Genomic DNA, 27,103 nt, shown 5'->3' with positions numbered 1-27,103 from the left:
AGTGTAATCCTCGCAATTAATATATTTGGACTACGATTATTTTCTCAAGTGAACTGTCTGTGTCATACTTGAATTTGGTTATTGGACGTCATGTCATGACTAGAAGTAGAATCGTCATGTGACATTGACAATGACAAGTGACATGTACTCGTATCGTATGTGATTTCTAATTTGTAAATAAAGAATTTATATAAAAAAATTGAATAAAATAGGCATAAACAATTTAAAAGGTCAAAAATATCATGTCGATTGTCTTGACGAAGGCAGCGCTTGCCTTGCAAAATGCGGAGAAAAATTTTCAGGTCGTAAAATTCGAGGCCCACAAGCCGAAGAAGAAACATGTGGAAGAAGAGAGTACAGTTGAATCAAAACAAACCCTATCATCCAAGAGCGACTTGGATTTGAAAAAGATACGTCACGAAATCGTTAAATTTGGAATGTCGGGTTTTGATACAACAAAAAAAGAGCAAGCCAAAATAGCTCTGCTTGTGAGTCTAGGTTAGTTTTATTTAAATGTCCATGAGTATTTTACACGCAAAAACACACTTTACCTCTACAACCGCCGTTACATTGTGCAAAAGTAGTTGATATGATAAGCAGCTGGCATCTTTAACAAAATATCAAATCTTGTTTGCTCAGTTTTTTTTTTCAAGTAAATTAAATAAAATGAGTGTTGATTATTTGAAAAATCGGTTTGTCAATACATGTACATTGTACATATTATATTTATATGTACAATGTACATGTATTGGCAAACCAATATGAGATGATATATGAGATACTGAGCTTTTCTTTATTCTGTTAAAATTCTCAGCCCTAAGTTAAACACCGCTGAGCCTCAGAGAGTATGTCCAATCCTGATCATTATCATTAACATTGTTTTTTTTATATTCTTTACAAGATAGCCCTTGACTACAATCTCACATCTACATCATCACAATTTTTTGTATTTTGCCAAATAAAATCTTTCTTTCTTTCTTTCTTTCTTTCACTTAACGTAGGTTAACTTGTTAGGAGTAGGATGAAAATCAACACCCCTTTCGGTTTGTACACAACTTCATAACAGAAACATAAATCGCATGATGGTAACATCTTTGCCGGTAGGGTGGTAATTAAATGCAGCAGAAGCCGTCCACCAGCCAGACCTGTTAAAATAAACACACTGATTTTTTTTAAACCAAAGACACAAAAATGAAGTAATAATGACCACAAAATTTGAACAAATTTTCAGGTGCTAAACCACCAAAGCGACAGTATGAAAATTACAAAGAGCTCATGAAGAGAAGGAAACAGGAGAAACAGAACAAGGAAGATGAGAAGAAATTGATGTTATCCAAAAGTATGCTGACTACAGGTAGCAAGAAAAAAAAGAAAAGTGCAAACAATGATGTAGGACATCTCTTGAGTAGCTATGGAAAGGTATTGACTTTTTTTCATATTGAGATACTCATAAGATATCAAATCTATACTTATATTATAAAGAGGAATGATTTGATTGTTTGTTTGTGTTTTGAATAGGCTCTGGAACTATTGAACCAATTTGAAAAATTCTTTTCCCAAGTGCTATAGGCTATTATTATTATCCCCGTATTCCTACGGGATTGGTAACCACACGTTTATTCTTTAACGAGCAGACCCGGTCAACCTTCTGTTGACCGGGTCTGCTCGTTCATCATTATCATCATCATTATTAACCTATATTGAGCTCACTGCTGAACATGAGTTTGCTCTCGGAATGAGAGGTGTTAGGCCAATAGTTCACCATGCTGGCACAAATTAAGAAAATTCTCAGGTATATAGATTTCTTCACAATGTTTTTCCTTCAACATTTGAGACACGTGATATTTAATTTCTTAAAATACACACAACTGAAAAGTTGGAGGTGCATGCCCCAGACTGGATTGGAATCTATGCCCTCCGGAATCAGATGCAGAAGTCTTATCCACTGGGCTATCACATCACTGCTTTGCTATTATCAATAATTACATTACAGGGTTAGAAATACATACTACACTGAAGTCCATGATTGATACATACACCATTCAGTAGGCCTTGTGTGTGATAATTGTCTGTTTGTCTTACATTTAACTTACTTGTTACAGATTCAGAAGAAAGATCTAAAAAAAGATGAAAGTAAAGGTAAAGGAAAGAAGAAGAAAAAACCAAAATTAATATGAGTTAACATTAAAATTAAACAGTTAATACAATTTGTTTTGTTATTATACCCTGTATCTCAGAAACGATTAAGTGTATTGCATCTGGGTCTGCCAGAAATTAAGCTTTTTGTTTCAGTCCCAGGTTTGATCCTTGCCTTTAGTTACTGTGTACCGCAAAGATGTACCGCCAAACAAAATGGGTGTGGATTTTCATACTACGCCTTACAAGTTAGCCCGCTTGCCGCTTCTATATTAGATTGCATCATAACTTACCATCAGGTGAAATTGCAGTCAAGAGCTAATTTAACTAAAAAATTTTTTTTATTATTTTTACCGCAACATGGCATGATTATGTGGGCCTTCTCCCGCCTGTGTGAGCGGGATAGACGTGTCATTCTAGCAAGTTTAGAGTGAGTTTATAATATCATCACTAGAGGTCACTAGTGATAATGTCGTTGATCTATTGAGATCTATATATTAGATCAATATGATTTATGGATGATAGTTTGAATTTTGCATGTTAAATCAACTCAAGATAACTAGAAGAGTTAAGTGAACCGTATCTTTAAAGTTTCTAAGCTGTGTTCCACCTTGTCTATTTTACTTTAGTATTGATGTAATTCACAATATTACCACTAGATGTCGTTAAAGTCTTAGATTGAATAAAATGAGTACTGACACTGACTGGAAACTGGAAACATTTTTGCAAAATTAATCAATTTTATATTCTGGCTGCATTTTCGGATAGAAATTAACTAACAGCTTGACAATGTTCGGTAACAATCGTAAGAGTCTAAGAAAATCTGCCCCCAATAGATAGTGGCGGATCGAAAATATCTCTCTAGCGATATTTTCGATTCGTCCTACATGGGCCTACTGCTATGGGTTTTGAAAATGAGATTTATTATAAGTAGATAAGTAAATAATTAGATATTTTCCCTAACTTGGTATGAAATCGTTACTTAAAAGTATTTACCACTATCTAAACCACTTTGTAATATTTCAACCTCGAAGTTTACTGTACCTACTGATTTCTTAGACCTTGGTACTATTAGATCTGTAAACATAAAAGTAAAGTAGGAACAGTTTTAATGAAACATGTTTAAAAATAAAAAGCGTTGTAATATTTTATACCTGTATAGATTAGTTTGTTCCGGCTGTTAGTCTCTGGAACGACTAGACATATTTCATGGAACTTTCACTAGCTTAAAGAACATACCTTCTTACCTTTTGGGTGGAGTAAGTAACTTAGAATTCTTACTCTTTCAAAAAAATAATTATATTTTCGATCATAACATTTGTAAGTACTTACCTACCTCTCTGTATTTATTTATAAGTGGATGTCTATTCTATACCTACGAATAATTTTATTTTCTTAATGGTTGCTTTCATGTTCTTCCTACTAAATACTGACGTCTTGTATAGTGTGAACTCAATTAAAAACACATGTAATTCAAATTATTATATATTTCATAATATAATGATAACTAGGTATGTATAATTAAAAATATTTACAGTACACAATTTAACATAAATATAGTTAATATTATGCAGGCAAGTTCATCATTTTTTTACAATAAATAATATTAAATTTAATATAATAAAAATTATTATTAATAAAAGGTACATTATACAATAGTATTTATTATGTTATACATAAGGTTCAAAATATTTAATTGCAGTCGTCATAGGTTTTTCGTTGATTTTGTTCGTTGCGATGGGATTTTTGACTCTCATTTTAATGTCCTTGGGCTTCAGTACGTTTTTATGATTAGCACTTGGAGGCCTCAGACCAAGGTAATTTTTGTTTGGTGAAAATATAGACTTGGAACTAAGACCAGATGTCTCTAGGAAGAAATCAAAAGTTCCTTTAGTTCTTTTCAAATTGGCATCAGCGTTGTTAAGAATCATTCTCGGTTCACATTTCACTGTATTATAAGACCCACTGTTACTTCCTGATGAGTTGCTTGACTCAATATCAGAGTTCCTCACTGATTCAGTCTCAACGTTTTCTATATTCGATAATAGATCAGGTTTATTTGATAGCTTTGCGTTTTTTAACTGAGCTTTGCTTACATTGTCATTGCAGTCGTGAAATGTATCAGTATTCTCTTCGTTATTATCATTTGTTGCATTATTTTGATCGTTTTTTTCAGGTACGGTGGTCAGTTGTTCGGTCACAACGTCAGATATTGAACCATCACTGCTGGCCGAGCTTATGCGATACTCCTCCGCTACTATACTCCCCAACTCATCGTCTATCTTAAATTCCTCGAAGTCTTGCGATAAATCAAACTTGTCTATGTCGTCTAAATATTCTGCTTTGCGAGGCTCTGCGTTATTTTTTGCAGGCGCTTGATTGAACTGATTGTCCAATTCTGTCAAGTTAATCTGTTTACCACCAGTTTTAGCACCTTTGTTAATCTCTGAGAGAATCGAAGACACAGTATTTCCCATTTGGATAGAACCTCTTGGATCTAGTTTCGGTTGTAACACATGCATACTAAAATTAGCCAAGTAAGTTTCGGTGGTTTTATTAAAAGGACGATGTTCTTCATTGGGTTTCTCGTCTTCATCTGGAATAATGATTTCAGTGACGTGTGGCAGTTTCGGGATATCTTTGTCACTTATTCTGTTCTGTATTCTGGGCAAAGACACCACCTTAGCAACACTGTTCCTTTGATTGGTTGTATGAATTGGATACTGTTCATTGTGAATCTCAACTGTTGGCTGCGTTAGAAGCATTTCCCTTTTACCATTACTGACTACTGGAACATTTATCTCTGAAATGGAGCAGTAGTCCGGTTCAATACTTTTTATAGTGGCCACTTGTCCCACGTTTCTCGTCTTAACATCTGCAACCCGTTGATTAGCCGCAACGGCGTCAGAGTCTAGTGGCTCTGTCGCTGGTCTGACAGAGTTCTCAGCTTTCCACTTAGCTGACAAATTCTTTGGTTTAGGCGGCAGTGCAGGAGGAGTTCGTGGCACTTTTCTTTTGTTAAATATTTTCATTGAACCTAGATTAGGATCAGGTTTTGCATCCATCGCATTCATAAGATTGCGACTTTCTATATTTGCAGCAATATTTTTGACTATAGAGCCTCGTATTTTAGGAACAGTTGATTTCTCAGCATTCAGAACAATTTTAGATACCGGTATAGGCTTTTGCTCCGCATTTTTCGTTATGATGGGTTCATATTCATTACTATAAATGCTTTGAATTTCGTATTGAAAGCCTTGTGCAGTGTTTGGTACTTCGTAACTATGTTCCGAAGCAGTCTCTAAACTGAATTTCACTATCTTGTTAGCTCTTGTCCTATCCGACCTTGGTAATGTATGATTATTACCTATATTGGCTCGAATCTTATCATCATATGAGATGCTGTTTAAAGTAGAAAACTGAACACGTTTTGTAGTAGCCTTGGGACTAGGGCTCGGTGTTTCACTTGACTTAGAATTATCATTACTGCTGTCATCTAAAGAATTCTGAAGTAGTATCTGATTAACGCATTCCAATACTGGATTATTTTTATATATTTCATTAGGCGGAGTGTCATCAGCATCACTAGTGCTAGCATACCAATTTTCACTAACCTCTGCAGCGACTATCTCCTTATCATGTATGTTATTATTTTTATCATCGAAACTGGAATTTAATTTATCGACAACAATGTTTTTCAGTATGTTGTTGCAAAGTACTTCATTTTTAGCGGATATGACTTCAGCGTTAAGAATTCCGGTTTTAAGACCAGCCATTAAAATATCATCGGTGGATTTAGATTGCGCATTATTAACCGACATTCTTTGGTCAAGACAATCCGTTTCTTGTTCTGGATCGCTGATATTGCAGTACCAAGGCTTTTCTTCACCATCGTCGCTTAATACCTTACTAAGAAATATCTGTCTATTAGTTTTAATTTCGTCAGAAGCTTGCCTTTTTATTCCATGGATCCTTTCCATCGTCGTAGAATAAGTTTTTTCAGACTCACTTTGAGTATTTTCGGAATCTTTCTTAGCGGCCTCCCCGATCAGCTGATCTATTTTCATTGATGCCCTTCTAATGTCATTAGCAATTTGGTTAGCTGTTATATCAGTATCATCGTGATTAACTTGGAAAGGCATACTGATACATTCTTCAGCGCTACTGCTATTTACTTGATTGTTATAAGTATTCTTTTGTAAATTTTCATTACTCTTTCCGTTATTCTTTCTTCCCGAGTATTTTCTAGATCTCCTGAACACGTCTCTTCTGACAAATGCCTGTTTATTTTTAATAAAGGTCCCTTTGCTACTGACGCTAGCTGTGTTTCCCTCTTCGCTGGAACTAGAGTTGCCATAGACAATATCGTTCTTCGGCAACTGAAAGCTTTTACTTAACCTAGTATTCTTTTGGAACGCCGGTGGTGCTTTTCTCTCTCGATAGCTACAACTACGCACAAAACTGTTTTGAAATCTGGAATCTGTGCTTTCTAGACTCTGAAACTCTGGGTCTGTTTCTATATTTGTTTGTTCGCTCGTGAACCCGAGAAGTTGTTGACAGTTGCTACAGTATGACTTCCGAGCTTTCAGTTTGACGATTTCCTCTTGTTGAGATTTGATTATTTTCTCCTTCTGCTTCAGAGAGACGTGGATTTGCTTTTGTTCTCTGCTTAACCGTGATTCTAGTAGAACTAATGATCGTAGGACGATTGCGAGCTGGTCTTGTCTGAGGCGTCTCTCTTGTATAGCCTCTTTGTCTCTGGCGGCGAGCGCTTGACTAGCTTCAACTAACTGATGTCTCTGTTTCAAGACAGACTCCGACTGTTGCTGTAACGCGCTCCTCACCGCGTCCAGCTCCCTTCTCAACTCCATCGCCTCTGAGCTGCTATCCATCTGGAAAGAAGAGAAAAAACCATGAGTACGGCTAAAATATATTAAACTAAACAAGATAAAACCATTGGCTGCATTCATAGAATTTATATAAAAGATTGATATGTAAAATACTAATATTATAAAGCTGAAAAGTTTGTTTCTTTGTTTGCTGGAACGCGTGGATCTCAGGAACTACTGGTCCGATTTGAAAAATCCTTTCAGTGTTAGATAGCCCATTTATCGAGGAAGGCTATATAGGCTTTAAATTATCCCCTTATTTATAGAAATCGGTTTAGCCGCTCCAGAGTAAAACGGATACCTAGTCAGACAGACACAAATTTTAAAAATCTTCATTTGTGTTTTAAGTATCGCAAGTATGTGAGAAAACACAGTTATTATAAAATTACAGACAAACACTTTTATTTATATGTATGGATACACAGCTGTAGGGGTGATTGCTAAAGGTAAACACAAAGGCTTTGGTGTCACTGGGATACCGATCGGCATTACAAGAGTAAAGACATTTCAATAGAACGAAATGTCAAGAGCGAGAGAAGCACGCGGTTGGACAAAACATAAAAGAACGCCTTGTAAATTGTAAGGTACACAGTTGTTTGAGCCTTTTTATTAATAATGTTTACTAATAATAGAGAATATGAAGTTATATTTAACTGCCTCGTAGGCGTAGGCCCAATAGTTATGGCCTTTTTGCTTCATGTCGAGGTCCTAGTTTCGAGTCGCTGATTCACTATAGTGTTTTTAGATAGCATGGGTACGGTGACAGTTCGTTTCACTCTTGAAATTTTGCCGCAATTCACGATAATAGTACGTATTAACAACGTCATAAGGCAACTGTCCCTGTACACATGCTATCTGAAAAACACTTTCACACATAAGTATGTGTTTTATAGAATGTTTTGTATTTGAAAGTCTTTGATCCGGCCGATCGACGGCCTCCGTGGCGCAGTGGTATGCGCTGTGGATTTACAAGACGGAGGTCCTGGGTTCGATCCCCGGCTGGGCAGATTGAGAATTTCTTAATTTGTTCAGGTCTGGCTGGTGGGAGGCTTCGGCCGTGGCTAGTTACCACCTTACCGGCAAAAACGTACCGCCAAGCGATTTAGCGTTCCGGTACGATGCCGTGTAGAAACCGAAAGGGGTGGGGATTTTCATCCTCCTCCTAACAAGTTAGCCCGCTTCCATCTTAGACTGCATCATCACTTACCATCAGGTGAGATTGTAGTCAAGGGCTAACTTGTAAATAATAATAATAAAAAAAACCCCTGACTTGTAGAGCACGTTGCAAATCACTACATCACAGTGGTCATCGCAATAATAAGGATGGCTTGACTGACGACATAAATTATTATTATTATCGATGTCGATGTTTGATTTGACGTCTAACGTCCGTAACAAATTCGATAAGGAGGTCATCGGAAACTGTTATCGAAAGCGGAATAAGCATTTATTTTGAGAATTGACGGCAGCGATTGATAAGTTTCATGAGCATAGCATAAGATTTTTATGACAACTAGTTTGGTGTTTACCTAATTAATATTACGTCGAATGTTATTCTGGTAATAATAAGGGGGTAACCTGCGATAGCTAGATCTTCGTAATTATTAAGAAGTTGAAGGTTTATTAGCCGTTTATAAATACACTACCAGGTAGCAGATAGGGTAGCGAGTTAGGCACAAGATCAAATAACAAATATCTAAGTCATATTTTCAACCTTAATATGCCAACCCCCAGCGATCTCGATGCCAACCGCATATCCAATTAACATCATTTGAATGTAAGTAAACAATAATCCACTAACGAAAAATGTAAATTTTTGACATTCAGCTTTGTGGGTAGGTATCTACCTGATTCATCAAACTTGGAATAATAGTACCAGTTTCATCCTGTACAACCCATTTTTTTTCTGTTCCTTACATGTTAGCCCTTGATTACAATCTCACCTGATGGTAAGTGATGATGCAATCTAAAATGGAAGCGGACTAACTTGTTAGGAGGAGGGTGAAAATTCACACCCCTTTCGGTTTCTACACGACATCGTACCGAAACGCTAAATCGCTTAGCGGTACGTCTTTGTCGGTAGGGTGGTAACTAGCCACGGCCGAAGCCTCCCACCAGCCAGCCAATTTCGGCTCACTGTTGTGCACGAGTCTCCTCTCAGAATGAGAAGGGTTAGGCTAATAGGTTAATTAGTCCACCACACTAGCCCATTGCGGATTAGGATACATCACACACGTAGAAAATTAAATTCTCAGGTATGCAGGTTTCCTTACATCGTTTCCGACACGTGATACCTATATAATTTCCTAAAATGCACATAACTGAAAAGTTAGTTGTCCCGGACCGGATTCGAACCTACACCCTCAGAATCGAAACGAAAGGTCATAGCCACTGGACTATCACGGCTCACCAGTACCAGTTTACTTTATCGTAAAATTTTTCGTATCGTAAAAGTTTCTTAAAATGCACACAACTGAAAAGTTGGAGGTGCAAGCCCCGGACTGGATTTGAACCCACACCCACCGGAATCGGAGGCAGAGGTCATATCCACTGGGCTATCACGATTCTGTCGGAGAAATTACCAATTTTCTAATTAATTAATTGATCGCGGTCAATAAATAAACAAAGGTCAGTTGCACTAGATCTTTGTACTTTGGACTGACCTATACCTAACTACCACCTAGCAATGTGTTTACTAGAACGTTTATTTTGTAGAAATGTCAGCGAAATGTTTGTAAACAATAATATTGTATGAACATTTCTATTAGATCATTAAAATTATTATTGTTTACCTATTCACCTTCAAAACAAGAGTAGGTATTCTATGCAAGCGCGCTCCAATCTTGACCTATGATTTACAATTTAGGCATGATTTTAGTCACGCGCAAGCCTTTAGCATAAAAAAACCGTCTTGACAGTCTTTATTTTCCTCGTTTTAAATAATATGCTTAGTCAGCATCTAGAATTATAACTAACTAGCGGTCACCCGCGACTTCGTCCGCGTGGAATTCAGTTTTGCGGGTACCATGGATTTTCTCAGGATGAAAAGTAGCCTATGTGTTAATCCAGAGTAAAATCTATTTCGATTCCAAATTTCAGCTAAATCGCTTCAGTAGCCGCTGACAAAAAGGAACAAACATATACACTTACACACAAACTTTCGCATTTATACAAAGTAATCACATCACATCACATCGATGTGATGTGATTACTTTCCCACTTGATGTAAGACTAGCCGACGCCCGCGACTTCGTCCGCTTGAAACTCGATGTAAACTTTCAACTACCCCTAGCCTACCCCTACCCCTACCCTACTCCTACCTACCCCTACCATACTTTTCTGGTTGATTTTTTACACCTTGTGTCCGAAAAACCCAAATATCTTATGGAACCCTATTTATTTCCAAAATAAAATTTAGCCTATGTTACTTGTGGATAATGTAGTTTTCGAATGGTGAAAAAAATTTTAAAATCGGTCCAGTAGTTTTTGAGCCTATTCATTACAATCAAACAAACAAACATACAAACAAAGTTTTCCTCTTTATAATATTAGTATAGATAAGTGTTATCATCTATAGTAGCAGTAACTAGGCATGACTGAAACCTCCCAAACTTGACTTGAACCAATTTACAATAAAAAAAATAGTCGACCTACCTAGAACCTCTCTAATGGAAACCAAAGCTTAAGGTAGGTACCAACCACGTCAAAAGAACGTCTAATGTCAGCCACTGACGTTCAAGTACCTAATCTCACATGCCTGCAGCGCTAACGGCTTGACAGTCGATAAAACTGATCGTGTGTTGGTCGCGATGTGCATCACATCATGCCAATCGCAACACTTGTGTAACACACGATCAGTTTTATCTGATGTCCTGCCGTCAGCGCTGCGGGCAAGTGAGATTACTTGATCATCAGTGGCTGACAAGCGGGTTGCAGGGAGCCGCTGGATGCTGGCGGCTCGAGATCGTTGTGCTTGGAGGTCCACGCAAGAGGCCTATGTCCAGCAGTGGACGTCTATCGGCTGATAAGGTAAGGTAGTGGCTGACATAAGGTTTTATTCTCGAAGTCTAGACTTTTAGTACACTATCCTCGTGCCATAGCTAATGTCCCTATTAATAAACAAAAGAGGCAACATTTAGGCGGCTAATAGTCCACGAACAAACTTTCATTTCTTTATCTAGTGCCGTGAATATTCATCGGACGTCACCACAACGTGCCAACGGTTCGCGTGACAGACCCATTTCGACGCCACGAAGAAAGTAACTGCATGAAACATAACTCGATTGGTAATCAATCTAAGGTCAATATACTCAACTAGCTGACGCCGCGCGGTTTCACCCGCGTGGTTCCCGTCCCCGTAAGAATATGGGTATAATATATAGCCTATAGCCTTCCTCGATAAATGGGCTATCTAACACTAAAATATTTTTTCAAATCGGACCAGTAGTTCCTGAGATTAGCGCGATCAATCAAACAAACAAACTTTTCAGCTTTATAATAGTAACCCGCTTAAGACAATCACGCTTAAAACGATTTCTCGCATAATACGTCATTTTGAGCCGGTCCCCACAACTTGAGACATGTTTTCATACATTTCCTAACGCTTAATACGATTCGTCACCCCGTTTAATACGCCTACTAAATGCGACAAATAAATTACAACAAATAGACCAGGACTTCATAAATGTCCTTAAACAAGGATGTAGGACCAGACTAATAGGTACATGATATCATAAAGAACTGAAAGACCCTGACAGCAAACGACCCTTAACGTGATGCGATTCTAAACTGAAAATTTTGAAGGCAAAAGTAAAATATTCTTAATTGTTAATGCATCAAAATCTTTTTGTTATACCTGAGTAAGTGATTACTTTAAGTAGCATAATTAGGTAGTCTATGAATGTAACTATGTATGTCTACATTAGCCGTTATATTTTTCACTATCCCCCACCCATATCCCGTATAATACGCTTTCCCGTCTAAGACGCGTTTTTAGTTGAGTCCCTGCGAAATCGTATTAAACGGGTTCTACTGTACTTATATGTATATTATTGTCCTGAAAGCCAATCCGCTCTTCCCATTGATATATCAATGGCTGTACCTAATAACGCATGTGCGTGAAGTACAGTCATCTCCGAAGGTTTCGTGCAAGATGACACCAGTGTCCATTGCTTACTGGATCCATGGCCCGTGCCTTACGAAGCGGAGCGTACTTACTGGGCCGTAACCGTAACATCTGGTGTAACTTTCCGTGTTCGTGCTTGTTCTAAGATGCGAATGCGTTTTCTTAAGGGATCGCAGTCTTACGAGAACCGTTAGACAAAACCGTCGAACTGTTAAGCCATAAAGTAGGTAATGACAGTAATTATAACAAAAAAGGTTTTCCAAATCAAACGATTTAGCCTTTAAAGATACCGACAGTGGAATAAAGTGTCTAAAAGGTTCTTTATTATCGTGAAAGTAACAAGATATAGGTCTCAGGCAAGTAAGAACCAGGACAAGTGACCTTGGGAGTAGATTTAAGGGATCCCTTTAGAATGCATCAACACTCACCTTCCCTACCCGACATGCTCTCCATGTCCTCATTAAACAATAATTACAACACAAAACATCACACTAATATTATAAAGGCGAAAGTGTGTAAGTATGTTTGTTCCTTTTTTACGCTGCTACTGAAGCGATTTGGCTGAAATTTGGAATGGAAATAGATTTTACTCTGGATTAACACATTGGCTACTTTTCATCCCATAAAAATGCATGGTTCCCGCGGGATTTGTGAAAAACTGAATTCCACGCGGACGAAGTCGCGGGCGTCCACTAGCTATCAATAATTACAATACAAAACATTATTGCACAAAATCACTAACGCGACTTGCAGCATGACAGTACAGTTAGGCAGCATAGCCTAACAAACAACTGAGACTATGCTGCCTAACAAACAACTGAGCACAAGTCATCAAAAATCCTCTTAATAGAACTTGTAAAATAAAATTTTTATTGCCTCGGAGGCGGCGGTATCGGTTTTTATTGGCGGTAGATCTACAAGACTGAGCTCCTGGGTCCGAACCCCGGCTGGGCCGATCGCGATTTTTTTAAATGGTTAGTTACCACGCTACCGACAAAGACTTAGACAAAGACCTTTCCTTTCCTAACAAGTTAGCCCGCTTCCATCTTAGATTGCAACATCACTTACCTTCAGGTGAAATTATAGTCAAGGGCCAACTTGTAGAGAATTAAAAAAAACACACCTATGTATTGTAAATAATAGATACCTAATTAAGACCAGGGTATCAAGGCCGTGTCACTAATTTGCAAAGACCTATAAATCTAGGCACAATCAGATTACGAGCGTCCTCTAGCGGCGTACGCACGTGGTCTTGTCATTTCCTGAAGCCCTACAACTATAAATAGCTCAGATTTTCTGCATAACTTGCGTTTGGATTAACAGACATGTTATTTGTTCATGTCAAAAGTAAATAACAAGCAATAGGGATGATGACAGTTTTTTAAATTGTATATAAATTAAGAGTATGCTAATAGTAAAGCAATTTTGTAAAAGTAACAGGATATCTGCGATCATTACTTTCGGAGCTACAGGGATTTAAAGGGTCAGATTTGCGGCGCTGCCGCGGATCCCTGAAAAACGCTCCATACAAAATGGCACGAATAAGTGACGTCGTTGGCTCGCTGATCGTTAGATTTGTATGGGCGTTCAAACAAAATCGCTAATATCTTTGTTATTTGTGTGTTTATGTTTATAGTTTATTTATTGAAAAATGTCACATTTAATGTAAGGAAGCTAAAACAGTATGAATTTTCATCTAATTACGATAAAAAAAATAATAGATTGTGAAATTTTATAATCTTATTTGTTTTGCAAATATCCAGACAATCTTTGCTTTTTATGTATAAATTAGTTAACATTGACCTTATTTACACGAATGTATCATAAAAATCAATATATTCAAACCTAGTCATCATCCCCATTGTTTTGAAGTGATAACTTCATAAAGGAGGGTTACCGCTTCGTAACGCGTTACGGCGCCACTCTGTCTGGCTTTCCTCTCACGCATACGGCAATAGGTTTAAGATATCATGCGTTCCGTGATGCACACATTTTTTTAAAGATTCATCATCAGCAAACTAGTCAGGGTTCTCTTCTTAAAGGTCTTACAGAAAAGCGAATCTATAGCTTTGACACATAACGCTGCCCCAATTTTGGCGCAAAAAGGTTAGCAGTTTTTTTTTTATTTGTTTAGGGAAGGCAAAGATCGAGGACCATACAGCATATTCACATTAAATTATTAAATATTATTTTTCAATACAAACATACAGTCTATTCAAATTGTATTATAGTTATAGAGGGTTTAGGGTTAATAAGGCCGATTTCAACACCTCGAATTGTCAAACTTTAACCTTTGTCTCTTTTTAATTTTATGTCAAATGACAAAGAAAAAAAATGAATAAATTCTATGACACTTATCAGAAGGTGGTAAAACCGGCCCCAAGTATTGTTATTTATTTATAATATGCTGATCGATTGTCAAACGTTAAAAAAAATGAAAACAATCATCTTGGGTGGTCGGTGCTAGCGGCCCCACCCGACTTTCACAGATAGAGGTTAAGTAATAGCCTATTACTGTCTCAGCGTGGAGCTTTTTATTAATTTATTGAGATTACGTGTTAAGTATAATTATACCTATTTATCAGTGTTGCTACTTATGCAAAAGCTGTCTCGACAGGTGGTAAATATCAGTGGCGAAGGATGGAATCATTACGAAAGTAAGCCGTCCCAAAGAAAAAGAAATTCATAGCGTTTGATATTCATACATTCGGTTTGTCATACATCCTTGTCAACATATATATTTGTTACAATAATAAACAGTGGCGTGCACTTCATAGATGCAAAAATGCATTGCCTACTCTAAGAACTCAATATAAACCTATGTTGGACCACAGAATGCATAGTTGGACAAGGAATTTTACAATTTTTACTTATAGTGCATACCCTAGTTAAAACCCAGTGCACGCCACTGATAATAAATATGTATATTTGTATGGATTTTTAAAAGGTAACCCGTCGGGAATCGGCTTGTATGGACTCTACGCCGCTGGAAGTTATATATTTTACTCATAAATTATTATGGTTTTCTTTACACTGAGTTAATGGATTATTTGGCGAAATAAACTTCGCGAAAACCGAAGTATCCAAGCGCCAACGTCACCCAATCGCAACAAAAAATCCTCCACATACATTCCACTCCGAAACTGTCGGAGAAAATAAAATATTATAAACTTAATTATAAAAAAAATTAGCTTTCAGAAAAACAAAGTTGCAGAAATCATACGCTAGATGCTTGTTTTAAAATAACAGTGAAAACAGGATTCACAGTTATTTTACAACAAAAAAAAATACATAAATCTTGAATAATATTACATTAGTAACAAAAAAATTAAAAGTCCAGAATAAATAAAAAAAAAAGCAAAAAAGTTTTTCGCCCAACGTGGGGCTCGAACCCACGACCCTGAGATTAAGAGTCTCATGCTCTACCGACTGAGCTAGCCGGGCTGTATATAATCTTTCGAAATTGTTCATCGGATATGTAACAACATTGTTTACACTCCATCGATTGCCGAATAACGGATGTTAACTATGAAAGTTATTATCGTTAGGGTCGAGTCATATTAACAAATATTTCAAAGTCGATTTTTTTGCGGGTATTCGGTGATTTATAAATTGTGATTCCTATCTACGAGTAGGTATGGGAAATCCACTCACTTGTCTTTATGGAAGACTAACAGATGCCCGCGACTCCGTTCGCGTTTTTTTTTAGAAATCTCATTCAAACAGTTATATAAACATAATATAATATATATTTTTTCGAAATTGTCTTTTTACGGCCTTTCATTTGATACCCATATTACTAACGTAAGGTAAAAAAACTTACCCACCCCCCACCTTTTTTTACATTACATTTACAGGCGCCATTTTGAAAATTTATACAGCCTATGTCACTACCACAATTCTAACGAACTCAATGACACCTCATATGTCAAAATCCGTGACGCCGTTTGGGCTGTAGGGCGTGCCAAAGAAATGGACATACATACAAACATACACACATACATACGCTCGAAAAACATTACCCTCCTTCTGACGCAGTCGGGTAAAAACTAAAGGACCAGTCTCTCATCTTACAACTACATCTAAAGCTAAACCATTCACTTAGACAAATATATTGACTGTACCTGTATTAGAAATATTTTAAATTATATATAGACGAAATCATAATAGATAAAATATAGACGACCTTTTTTTAAAAAAAAAGAAACATGTCGCACGCGCCATCTTTTTATTAAGTTCCTCTTTGAAACCGGTCGCCGCGAAAGCTTCAAGGTTGAGTGGAGCTTTCTTCTAACACAAGAATGCGTACGAACGCAAGGCGATGCGTGCTATTACACTAGTATGTGAGGTTACCCAGGCGGAACTTTCCTTAACACATTTCCTTTTATATAGAAACCGGCACGGCTCTTTCATACAATTTATGATTCTATTACTCAGACCATTTACCTTTGGATTTGAATCGCTCTCAAATTCACCAGCAAATTCAAATTTGTCTGTCGTTTTTTGAGGGGGACGAGGCAAACTTAGTCGTGGCAAAAACAGTCATTACAAAACAATATTATACTAATTAAAAGAAAATAAAATCATTATAGACAATAATACAGGAGTAAGTATTATTCGAAGTATTGTTATTGATACTTTTTAAAACACGTTTTTTTAATTACATCTAAAGAGCTAAAACTTAGGTCTAAATGAGAATATTCATTATATAATCTCAAATAAATATACCTTATGTCCTTACACTACACACAACTATAAATGGTCCATTTCAGGTCCACTCTTGTAACCCGTATCATTAAAATTTAAAAAATACAAGGATGTTATTAAAATCTAAATAAGAGAATAAATCTAACTAAATAAAGTTAAAAACCCAAGTTTTTGAGTTATATCAAGATGGCGCCCTTAAAACAACTATGACATGACAATTGATTGCACAAATGAAAGCCATTAAGAAGAATTGAATTGAATTGAATTGAATGACAATTGACAGCAAACGTCAAATCGACTACTGCATTAAAAACGTCTTCAACCCGCCATTATTACCCATATTAGTGTTGCATTTCTAGGGAGAGATGAATGTTATTTCGAAAGAATTATAGTCAATTTGTAGATTTGTATAATCAAAAATAGTTATAAAAAATATTATCTTTTATTTCCACCAGGGTACAATGACTGATCCTGGGCTTCATACAATTTTGGACCATCTCCTTTAAATACATAGATTTATATCAGAAGTCCAAGTTTAAATCGTACTACACAGCACACAATGAAACATCTATTTTATAGACTCAGATCATTATAAAGACGTTAGATCGTGATCATATACTTTTGACAGAGCGGTACCGTCAAGCGAGGCAGGTCCTATGGTAATTAGTCTGAGTTCTAATATTTAATAACTTTATGTTGGGCATGACTAAGTTGTTAGGACAAGGTAAGTAAGATTTATAATGGCCATTTACAGAGCTTCCTAAATTATTATTAATACATGTATACGCAAATGAGAATGTAAGTTTGTTTGTTACGCTTACGCCTAAACCACTAAAGTGATTTTAAATTCTTTCACCAATATAATGGAAGGCTACATTGTCAGCAAGTAACATATGGTTTATTTTTATCCCCGTGAATTATATGATATGGGTACCAAACGTAGAGTTGGGTAGCGGCCAAGTAGCTTGCATATGTATAAAAGGACTATACTATACTAATGGTGTTATTAAAGAGGAAATGTTTGTTTGTTTGCATTGAATTAGGCTCCGAAACTACTGAACCGACTTGAAAAATTCTTTCACTGTTTTAAATTTGCATTATCCCTGAGTGCTATAGGCTATATTTTATCCCAGTATTTCTACGGGATCGGGAACCACACAGCGCGCGTCGTTTGCTAGATTTTATTAAACATAGCGATTTTTACTTTTAACCGACTTCCAAAAAGGAGGAGGTTCTACGTTCGGCTGTATGTATGTTTTTTTTTATCTAGCGATAATAAATCCAGTGTCATGCTTTAATTAAAGCCGTTTCTGAAAGAACCACAGAAATTGTGTAATTTAAACGGCTTGAATTAAAACATCACTGTCTTGGCACCGCCTTCAAACTGATCAGAAGGTAGCACATAGGTAAGATGTTATTTTTTGCTTTTTAGTTTAGGTTAATTTTTGAGTTGGAAGTCGGTTGAATTTTTTTTATTAAAATTTTTATGTTTTAAATGGAAGTGATTATACGGACAGTCATTTAATTTTATGTATATTCATTGCAATTTGCAAGACAACATTAATATAGGTAGCCGGAAAAGGTGCAGTGTCGTAAAATGCATTCGAAGGTACAAGCGAAGGTGATCAACGCGGAATCGAAGTTGCGACCATTGTATCGATGTGTGACTCAGCGGGTCATCTGATGCGCGATCCAGCAAGGTCATTTGGTAACCGGTGGTATTGGCGACGTATGACTTTACAAGGCTTTGGTAATTGATACGAATACATGTAAGTAGTATATTTTACTAGCGGACGCCTACGACTTCGTGCCTTTAAAGCACTTTAGCTGCAGCTGAAAATAAAGATATGAGGGTAACATTTTCCTATGTCCATCGTCAGGGGATAAAATCCCTTAATTAAGGTATTACGATACAAAAGTGATGTACTTCACTTTCATACATCACTCAACTGCGGTTCGCAGACGATGTAGTCATGGCAGAGACTCTGGATGACCTTAGCACGATGCTCAATGAACTCAGCAGAGTTTCTCAACAGGTGGGCCTGAAAATGAACATGGACATAACAAAAATAATGCTCATGTATCGCTCCACCCAGTTATAGTTGAGAACGCTGCACTCGAAATTGTAGACGAACACATATATCTAGGACATATGATCCAGTTAGGTAGGTCCAATTTCGGGAAAGAGGTGAACCGCCGAATCCAACTCAGCTAGGCTGCATTCGGAAAAATTCGCGACATCTTTTCATCCGAAATTCCTCAGTGCCTGAAGACAAAAGTCTTCGAACAGTGCGTGTTGCCAGTGATGACTAAGGTTCCGAGACTTGGTCGCTAACTATGGGCCGCATAAGAAGGCTCAGAGTCACACAGCGGGCGATGAAACGAACTATGTTAGGAGTATCTCTGCGTGATCGAATCAGAAATGAGGAGATCCGCAGAAAAACCAAAGTTACCGACATAGCTCAACGAGTTGCTGCAAGCTGAAGCAATGGGCGGGGCACATAGTTCGAAGAGCCGATGGACGTTGGGATCCCAAAGTGCTCTAAGCACAGTAAGCACAGTGTTGGTCGACCCCCCACTAGGTGGACTGACGACATCAAGCGAGTCGCAGGCATTCGCTGGATGCAGGTGGCTCAGTATCGTGGTGTTTGGAAGTCCCTACAAAAGGCCTATGTCCTGCAGTGGACGTCCATCGGCTGATATGATGATGATACGAAAGTAGAACGCCGCGCGATCTAGTAAACGCTTGTAATCCGGTAATACGCCTCTGTGACACGACCTTATCCAGTTTACCCGGCTTAACGCCGTACACTGCGTGACTATTTTACTGTATTAAACCATTTAAAGTTAAATTACTTAACACAATTACCAGTAAGCAGTCGAAAGTAGGTCTCTAGCGCTAGGTCATTTCGGTCAAGCGGCTAATATAAATCTACGACATTAATTACTTATTTATTTATATTTATTCATCTATCCATTTATAATAATTCTTCCAAAATGTACCTAAATAGCTAGAAACAAAAATATCATTATTAACATTTTTAAAATAATATTTGTCAACATATGGCTGATTTCTAAACCTAAATACCTACTTGACTAATTTTTTAGCATACCTATCTTTCATTAAAACTAAAAATTAACTTTCAAACAGAACTCAACATCAATCTTTTACATAATTCACAGGTTTCATCAATACATTCAATTGTCCAATTTTGTAGAGATTTAATCAGAAATATATATTCATAATATACAAATTTAATATAGTCCTAAAAAAACGTGCAAAGATCACTTGAGTATATTTATTTATTATGGAAATTGAAATCATTAATTTGCACAATTTGCATTAAACAAGAGCCGCCTTATAGTTAGTTATAAAATATGCCCGCATTAACAATAAAGTAAAGCAATATCTTGGGCAGAACTTTTTCAAGGCAAGCAACTTCGCAGAACCTAATATAACACAAGAATAAAGAATAAAGCCTCTACAGACACGCCAACACGTCGGCTGCCGATACGAACTAACTTTAAAGTTTAAATTCAGATTCTGAATTTCACTGATTCACAAGTCAATTTACATGACGAAAGCATACCTTTAACCTACCTTTAACCTGAGGTCTGAGTCTCAAAAGATAATGAATTTAGATTTAGAGTGTGGTTTCGGTACTCACGATTTTCTAGTCTTCGAGCACGTGTCTAATAAAAAAACAAACTGTGTACACTGTAAATTACTTACTTGGGATTTTTAAAGCACAAGTCATAACATAATTAAAGTACGTTCTAAAATTTTATTAAAATTTAACGTATTTTATTAAGATAATTGTTGAACATATTAACAGTAAATTTATTATATATAAAAAACAACACATATAAAACAACATATCATGGATAAATAAATATTACAACAAATGGCGCTCTACTCGTATTTGTTAAACGCAAAAATACCACTATATCATAGTGGTATTTTTGCGTTTAATAATTAAACATTAACGAATTAAAGCCAATCAAGCTAATAGTGAGCTTAGCTTTATTACAATACTATGAAAGTTTTGTTTAAAGTTTGTACCAAACAAAGTTGGCATATCTGTAGTCGCTTATATTGTTGCTATATCGTTAAAGGTGAAACGGTGCCTTATATGTATTGTATTGTATCTCGTATCGGTAAAAGGAAAATTAATCTTTCGCCAAGGTCGGTCGCAGGCGGATATGTTTGCGCCCGAACATTATATCCGATTTTTTATGCAGACTTCTGAACAATTGTTTTTTGTGTCCAATGTCAATGACACACGAGATGATGATAGGAATATAGATTAGTAGGTACTTGAACTACGCGTATCGACCTGACGCGTATCGACGCGTACAGGTCAAAATCGAGGATAGCTAGCTAGGAGTGCTACCAATGTTTAATATTCGACAATAACTGTAAGCAATTCCCATTGAAACAGCGTGGTTGGGTAGTAGGACAATCAGGTAAAAGGAAAAGGTTGCGTACAATTGACAATACATTGATCTATACTAGAAAGAACCGTGATGTTTTGGAAATAATTACTGCTGAGTTTCTTGCAGCCTTTAGTCTGGCCAACGAATCAGTAATGAAGTCACTAGAAACACACTTGACTTTTCAAAAGAGCTAGTGAAAGTATCAAAACAAATGGATTTGTGTTTGTACTACGGACTGATATGACATTTACTCCCACTCTGTTTATATTCCACTCGATTCGTGTGCAATATCCATACCATTAGAAGGTCAGAAGTCAGTGGGACGCAGAAGAAAGTAGGAAAGGGCCCAACTAGGTACGTAGGCGGCCGATATGACAGTGAAATGAAACGGCCCTAATGAAGTTTTATGAGGTGTGAAAGATTAGCATAATTCAAACTTTTCTATGGCGATAAGCTTGCAGCGTCCATAAATATTAAGATGAAATTAAGCCATTCTATATGAAAGTTGCAGCTTACAATTTATTTTACGAATGGAAAACTTGTGACTTCATTTGTAGACATGCCACGATATCGATCTAAATATGAATCGACGAAGACCTAAATACTGAAATGCCTTTATAGATTCACATGCCTAACCTAGAGAAATCATATGAAAGAGCGATTAATCTTCCACCATATGTAAGAATTTCATACATTTGTACGATTATGTTACAGATAAGACTCATGTAAACAAACTATTTACTTCAGAAACACAATAATTGTTCGACAAAGGTATTTCCCGTAATTCAAGAACTATACATATTATGTCATCAACTTGAATAGCTTCTGTTTTATCGTAAATCCTTTTACTGCAACAAAGAGTAATTTCTTCATATTTATTAAATAACTACAGTTTACGCACAATTTAGACAGTCTTTCTATTTCTTTAATAACCATAACACTGCAGAAAATGACCTTTATAAGGTTGTTTGTAAAACGAAAGTTTTCAGACAACCTTCCGTGTCTCAATATACTTAACAAGACACGATTTCGTACGCACATTCTTTTTTAAAAATTAATAAGTGCGCAGCTTTTCCCACAGAAGGAATTTCTCATTGTTATGTTTCCATAAAAAGCGCTATTACTTTCGCTCGGACATCCGTTATTGCTCGTAAATCTTCTCCATTATTATTGTAAACAGTTTCACTTCTCGGACCGTTTAAATCAGGTCCTTATGTCTACGGTTCAAAAGTAAAACCCACTCGAATCGATATATCGATTACTAATAAAATCAACTTTCACGTTCCAAGTGACGAATGTATCATATGATGGAGAGATTTATCGATAGCTCACGAATCTCGATCACTTGTGGAAAGTCGTTTAAGTTTAATGATATCGGCCTCGTTTCATTACCAAATACAGAAATCATGCGCGTAATTAATTGTATCAACGAAAGCTGTGCGTGAATTTATATTTGCGACATTCCTCGTGTTGATATTAAATTTATTTCATTACTAATCACTTTCCGATTTAATAACTGATTCACGCGGCTAAACAAACAAAATCTGCCACTAGGCACGATTTTTTCGACGTCTTCAACAATCATAGTCAATATATCAGCCATTTTACACTAAACCATTCGGCAATATTGCACAGATAGTGTGTAATATACTCGTAGCAAAGGTATTCTATGATCATAATGAAACGCAAAGTGAAACAAAGTAACACGGAGAGTTTATTTAATGCAAGCGAGCAAACATCTATCTAATCAACAAACTTAATGTAATTTTTGTGTCATTATGGAGACAAAATTGTTGCCTTTACAACGAATCTACTGAGTGGATATTCCTTGTAGTATGAACTTCTCTATTTTTTATGTTAATAAAAGTATCATTAACAATTACTTTATCGTCATTCTATTCTAAGTTCTGTATTTTTATAGCCATAATGTCAATGTTAATCAAAAGACAACGTACGACAGCGACAAAATATTCAAATATATGAGCATCGATGTTATCAAGAACACTCAACCAGCTAGTTTGTCTGTACGTATTTTTAGCGTTACTCGTATTTATATATTCTGGAATTTTGACTGCTTGTTAGCATTAACATCGTCGTCTACTTTGTAGAAAAACTTGATTCTAATTAGATTATAATTAAATCACTTTTGTTATGTACCTGGTTTAATTGATTGACATTCTTTACAATCAGTTATTGATTGTCCAAAAAGGATATGGTGTAACTTTCTGATGTCTCTTTTTATGTTTGTTTATTCATTATTTATTATGACACTAGACAGTAATTATTTGTATAGTAAATAATTGCGAGTATTGGTTACCTTGGAATAATATTATCATTGCGTATTACAGCTTTTTTCTCTCATAAGATACAGGATTATTAAACTTGGATTACTACTAGATCTTAGAGGATCACGGATCTATGAAGTAAAAGCGTTAGATTTAGCGTTTTCTGTTATGTGTTATAGCTTGGCAACTTCGTTCGTAACACTCCCGATGGTAAGCGTGGACCGGAGGTCGTGAAGCGCTGAAAGAATTACCTTAATTCTTTACGAGTGTTAAGTCTGCCAATCCGCCGCATACAACACAAACTAGATAGAATTAAGCCTAAATAGCTCACAGTAAAGGGACTGAACAAACAGAGGTCACAGGTTCGGTCTCCGCCCGTCTATTGTTGTACCTATGCCCAACAGTATTTCCGACTAATTAAAAGAGAACGGTATTAGTAGGGGTGAAAAATTCTATATAAAGGTACCCTGGATAACAGGTTTAGTGTCTTTTAAGTTCTAAGACTTTCACTTTATTTTAAATGTCGACATTTAATAGAACCTAGCACAGCGGGATTCGACCGCATTTTTAATCTAAAAGAAAACATAAATGCAGCTGTTACTTTTGATTATGATGCATATTCGTTCGTTATTTCACGGATATTTCCTGATCTTTCTTCTTTAAAAATGATCTTTCTTCTTCTTCAACTAGCTATCCTTTCCAAAAAATAGTCAAATTTAAACAATTGTAAATAAAAATTGATTCCTTTATGATATTGAATAAAATCATTCTCTATTTAAGCCAAAGCCGGCGAATTTTTAAAATCTTTCACTTTTGAAAGTTATTTTTTTTTATTTACGATGACACATTTTCATTAATAATTTGGTAACCGGTAATTTTAAAGTTTGATTTATAGCTTTTCTTTACGCTTTAAGAAGTAAACTACCTTTAAATTGACATTACTTTCAGCGTATTCCTATAATAATACCTAAAACCTAAACACTAAGTATCACTTACCATCAGGTGAGACTGTAGTCAAAGGCTAACTTGTACTCAAAGAATAAATTTAAAAAATAATGTTTAGCTTAGTTTAGTTTTAGTTTTCATTTGTTTTGATGCAATTTGATAATTATATGTATTTAAGATTTCTGACTATGACTGAAGGTTTTAATTTTGCATTCATATGTGTATTTCTGATTTATATTTGTTAAGTCATGGATACCCTACATTTAAGTTTTCATTTGTTTTGATGCAATTTGGTTATATGTATTTAAGATATCTGACTATGACCTATGACTGAAGGTTTTAATGTTGCATTCATATATGTATTTCTGATTTATATTTGTTAAGTCATGGTTACCCTACATTTAAGACTTCTATTGTAGAGCCTCCATTAGTCATATTACGCAAGTTTATCATCCGGGGTGAGCTCCTTGCGCCTTTTGTTATAATTTTTAATATGAAACGATAACTTTCCAACCATTTGCATTCGCTTTATGTCACGTTATGCAATGTTTTGTACGATACAGTTACAATTGTTACGATACAAAGGTTGTATTATGCGGCGGTTATAAATTAAGTTTCACCGGCTTAGGCCGATGTGGCTTGACTATAAATCAGCATTAGTGTAATGTACATTACACCTGTAGTGAGATGAGAAATTAGATCATTTTAATTGGTGTTAAGAGTCATATTATCATAGTTAACTATGGGCCTTATAAGGCCAGGCATTTAACGAACTATGATCGATGTACCTAATTGCGTGATCGAATCAGATATGAGCAGATCCGTAGATGAGCCAACTACTGAGGAAGCTCAAAGAGTTGCAAGATGAAGCAGCAACGGGCGGGACGATGGACGTTGGGAAGTTCTAAGATGGCGACTACACAGAGAAGCGTTGGTAAACCACTACAAGGAATGACATAGAGGGCCTAGTATTTCAAACTCAACGAATCGCTAATTTCACGGAAGAAAGAAAACCCAATACATTGCAGAACTTTAGGCTCAGACCAGAGTTTTGTAGCCAATAGCTGCCCCATTGGCTATAAAATATACGATCTTAGCTAGCAATAAGGTGGTGCAAATTAAAATATTTTCACGTACCTACTAAAAATGACTTTGTTCTTGGTACTTGAATAAGTAAGTAAAGTATGTAAGTAAGTATAAGTATAACGATCGGCTGATACGTTATCAGTCACGTCACGATTATTAAAATTCCATCAGCTTTATCATATCAGTACAAAACACGGCGAGTAAGCCGTTGCACTGGTCGAATGGTACAAGAATCGAAGAATGTTAATACATTCAATCGGCCACAAAAAACAAAAGGTCACGTAGGCACGCGCTAATCAAACCGTCCAACGGAACGTAACTGTGATCATTGGAGGGTTAACATTTTAAAAATAGACGGAACAAAATGACGTTATTTTTCACGTTACTTGATAGGTTATTCGCTAACTCGATGTCTTTCGGAGACGGAACAAATGACGTTATTTTTCACGTTACTTGGTAGGTTATTCGCTAGCTCGATGTCTTTCGGAGTATAAAGTGCTACTAATATGTTTTGGAAATCAAGCCAATGATTTCCCGATAAAGCATCTTTACACAGAGGTCGAGAGATTTTCATCCATTTTTGTTTTGCTACATATTTCTAAGTAGCTCTCATTTCCTATAGCGACCCAGTTAGTGAATAGCATTCAGTCGTTAGGCGTAACCAATGTTTAGTGGAAATCTTTTGCCCTTATCGGAACTATACTTCGTAGTGTATGCTATGTACTAAAAATAGCGTGTGTCCTTCAAGCTAAGGAATACGAAATGTGTTTAGCCTCATGTCTTTGTCATATCACAGGCACACCTAATACAAAGTTTAGTAATGTCAGATATCACAAGGAACCCTACTACTACTGTATCATCATCATTATGATCACTCCTTGATAGCAGCATTATAGGTCTAAACCAAGCTAACATTTTACTCTCCAACTATTTAGTCACAGCACCAGTTCCAGGCTTCCTCCCTAAATTGTAAATCGACTGAGGGAGAGCATACGTCCGGACGTCATGCCTGGGACGCGATAGACACGCATAAAAGCAGCTCAGGATACGACCGGTCGAAACGCTGAAAATTGAGTGACCGATTGACGTCCACTGTTGCACAAAAGCCACTTGAATGGACTTCCAAACAAAATAGTCTCGAGACACCAACATCCAACGGCACCCTGCAACTGCTTGATGTCTTTAGTCAACTAACACCACGCTTTCCGGTGCGGGGTCGCCATTCCTGCACCTTGAAACCTCAACGTCCATCGGCTCTTGGAGTTCGAACTATGTGCCCTGCCCATTGTCACTTCAGCTTTGCGACTCACTGATGTATATCAGTGACTTTGGTTCTTCTGCGGATCTCCTTATTACTGATTCGATCACGCAGAGAAACTCCAAGCATACCTAGCTCGCTCCATCGCCGCTGAGTGACTTCGAGCCTTTTTATGAGAGCCATAGTGAGTCAAGTCTTGGATACTATCATCATCATAAACGATGACAGGCAATTT

General features: G+C 36.5%; 2 protein-coding genes and 1 non-coding gene across 10 annotated transcripts in view; 1 reads left to right on the top strand and 2 right to left on the bottom strand.

The window, feature by feature from the left end:
• The first annotated feature begins 113 nt into the window (after window positions 1-113).
• On the top strand, window positions 114-2,207 carry LOC112053504 (uncharacterized protein C1orf131). The gene is made up of 3 exons (XM_024092939.2): window positions 114-498; window positions 1,232-1,419; window positions 2,103-2,207. The coding sequence occupies exons 1-3, from the start codon at window positions 243-245 to the stop codon at window positions 2,175-2,177; spliced, it is 519 nt and encodes a 172-aa protein (XP_023948707.1). The 5' UTR covers window positions 114-242; the 3' UTR covers window positions 2,178-2,207.
• A 1,398-nt stretch (window positions 2,208-3,605) lies between these two features.
• LOC112053508 (uncharacterized) overlaps window positions 3,606-27,103 on the bottom strand; it is a 68,873-nt gene continuing 45,375 nt past the window's right edge. For all 8 annotated transcript variants that reach the window (XM_024092945.2, XM_052881364.1, XM_052881368.1 and 5 more), the window contains one exon: window positions 3,606-7,028. In XM_024092945.2, coding sequence (XP_023948713.2) covers window positions 3,807-7,028 — 3,222 coding nt within the window. In that variant the 3' untranslated portion in view covers window positions 3,606-3,806. The remainder of the gene's footprint in view (window positions 7,029-27,103) is intronic.
• On the bottom strand, window positions 15,522-15,594 carry Trnak-cuu (transfer RNA lysine (anticodon CUU)). Its single transcript has one exon. It is a non-coding gene; the product is annotated as a tRNA-Lys (tRNA).

The sequence above is a fragment of the Bicyclus anynana genome, chromosome 4, assembly GCF_947172395.1.
Source record: "Bicyclus anynana chromosome 4, ilBicAnyn1.1, whole genome shotgun sequence".
NCBI classification, from domain to species: Eukaryota; Metazoa; Arthropoda; class Insecta; order Lepidoptera; family Nymphalidae; genus Bicyclus; species Bicyclus anynana.
Note: the sequence above shows the minus strand (reverse complement) of the source record. Positions and strands in the feature narration are given on the sequence as shown.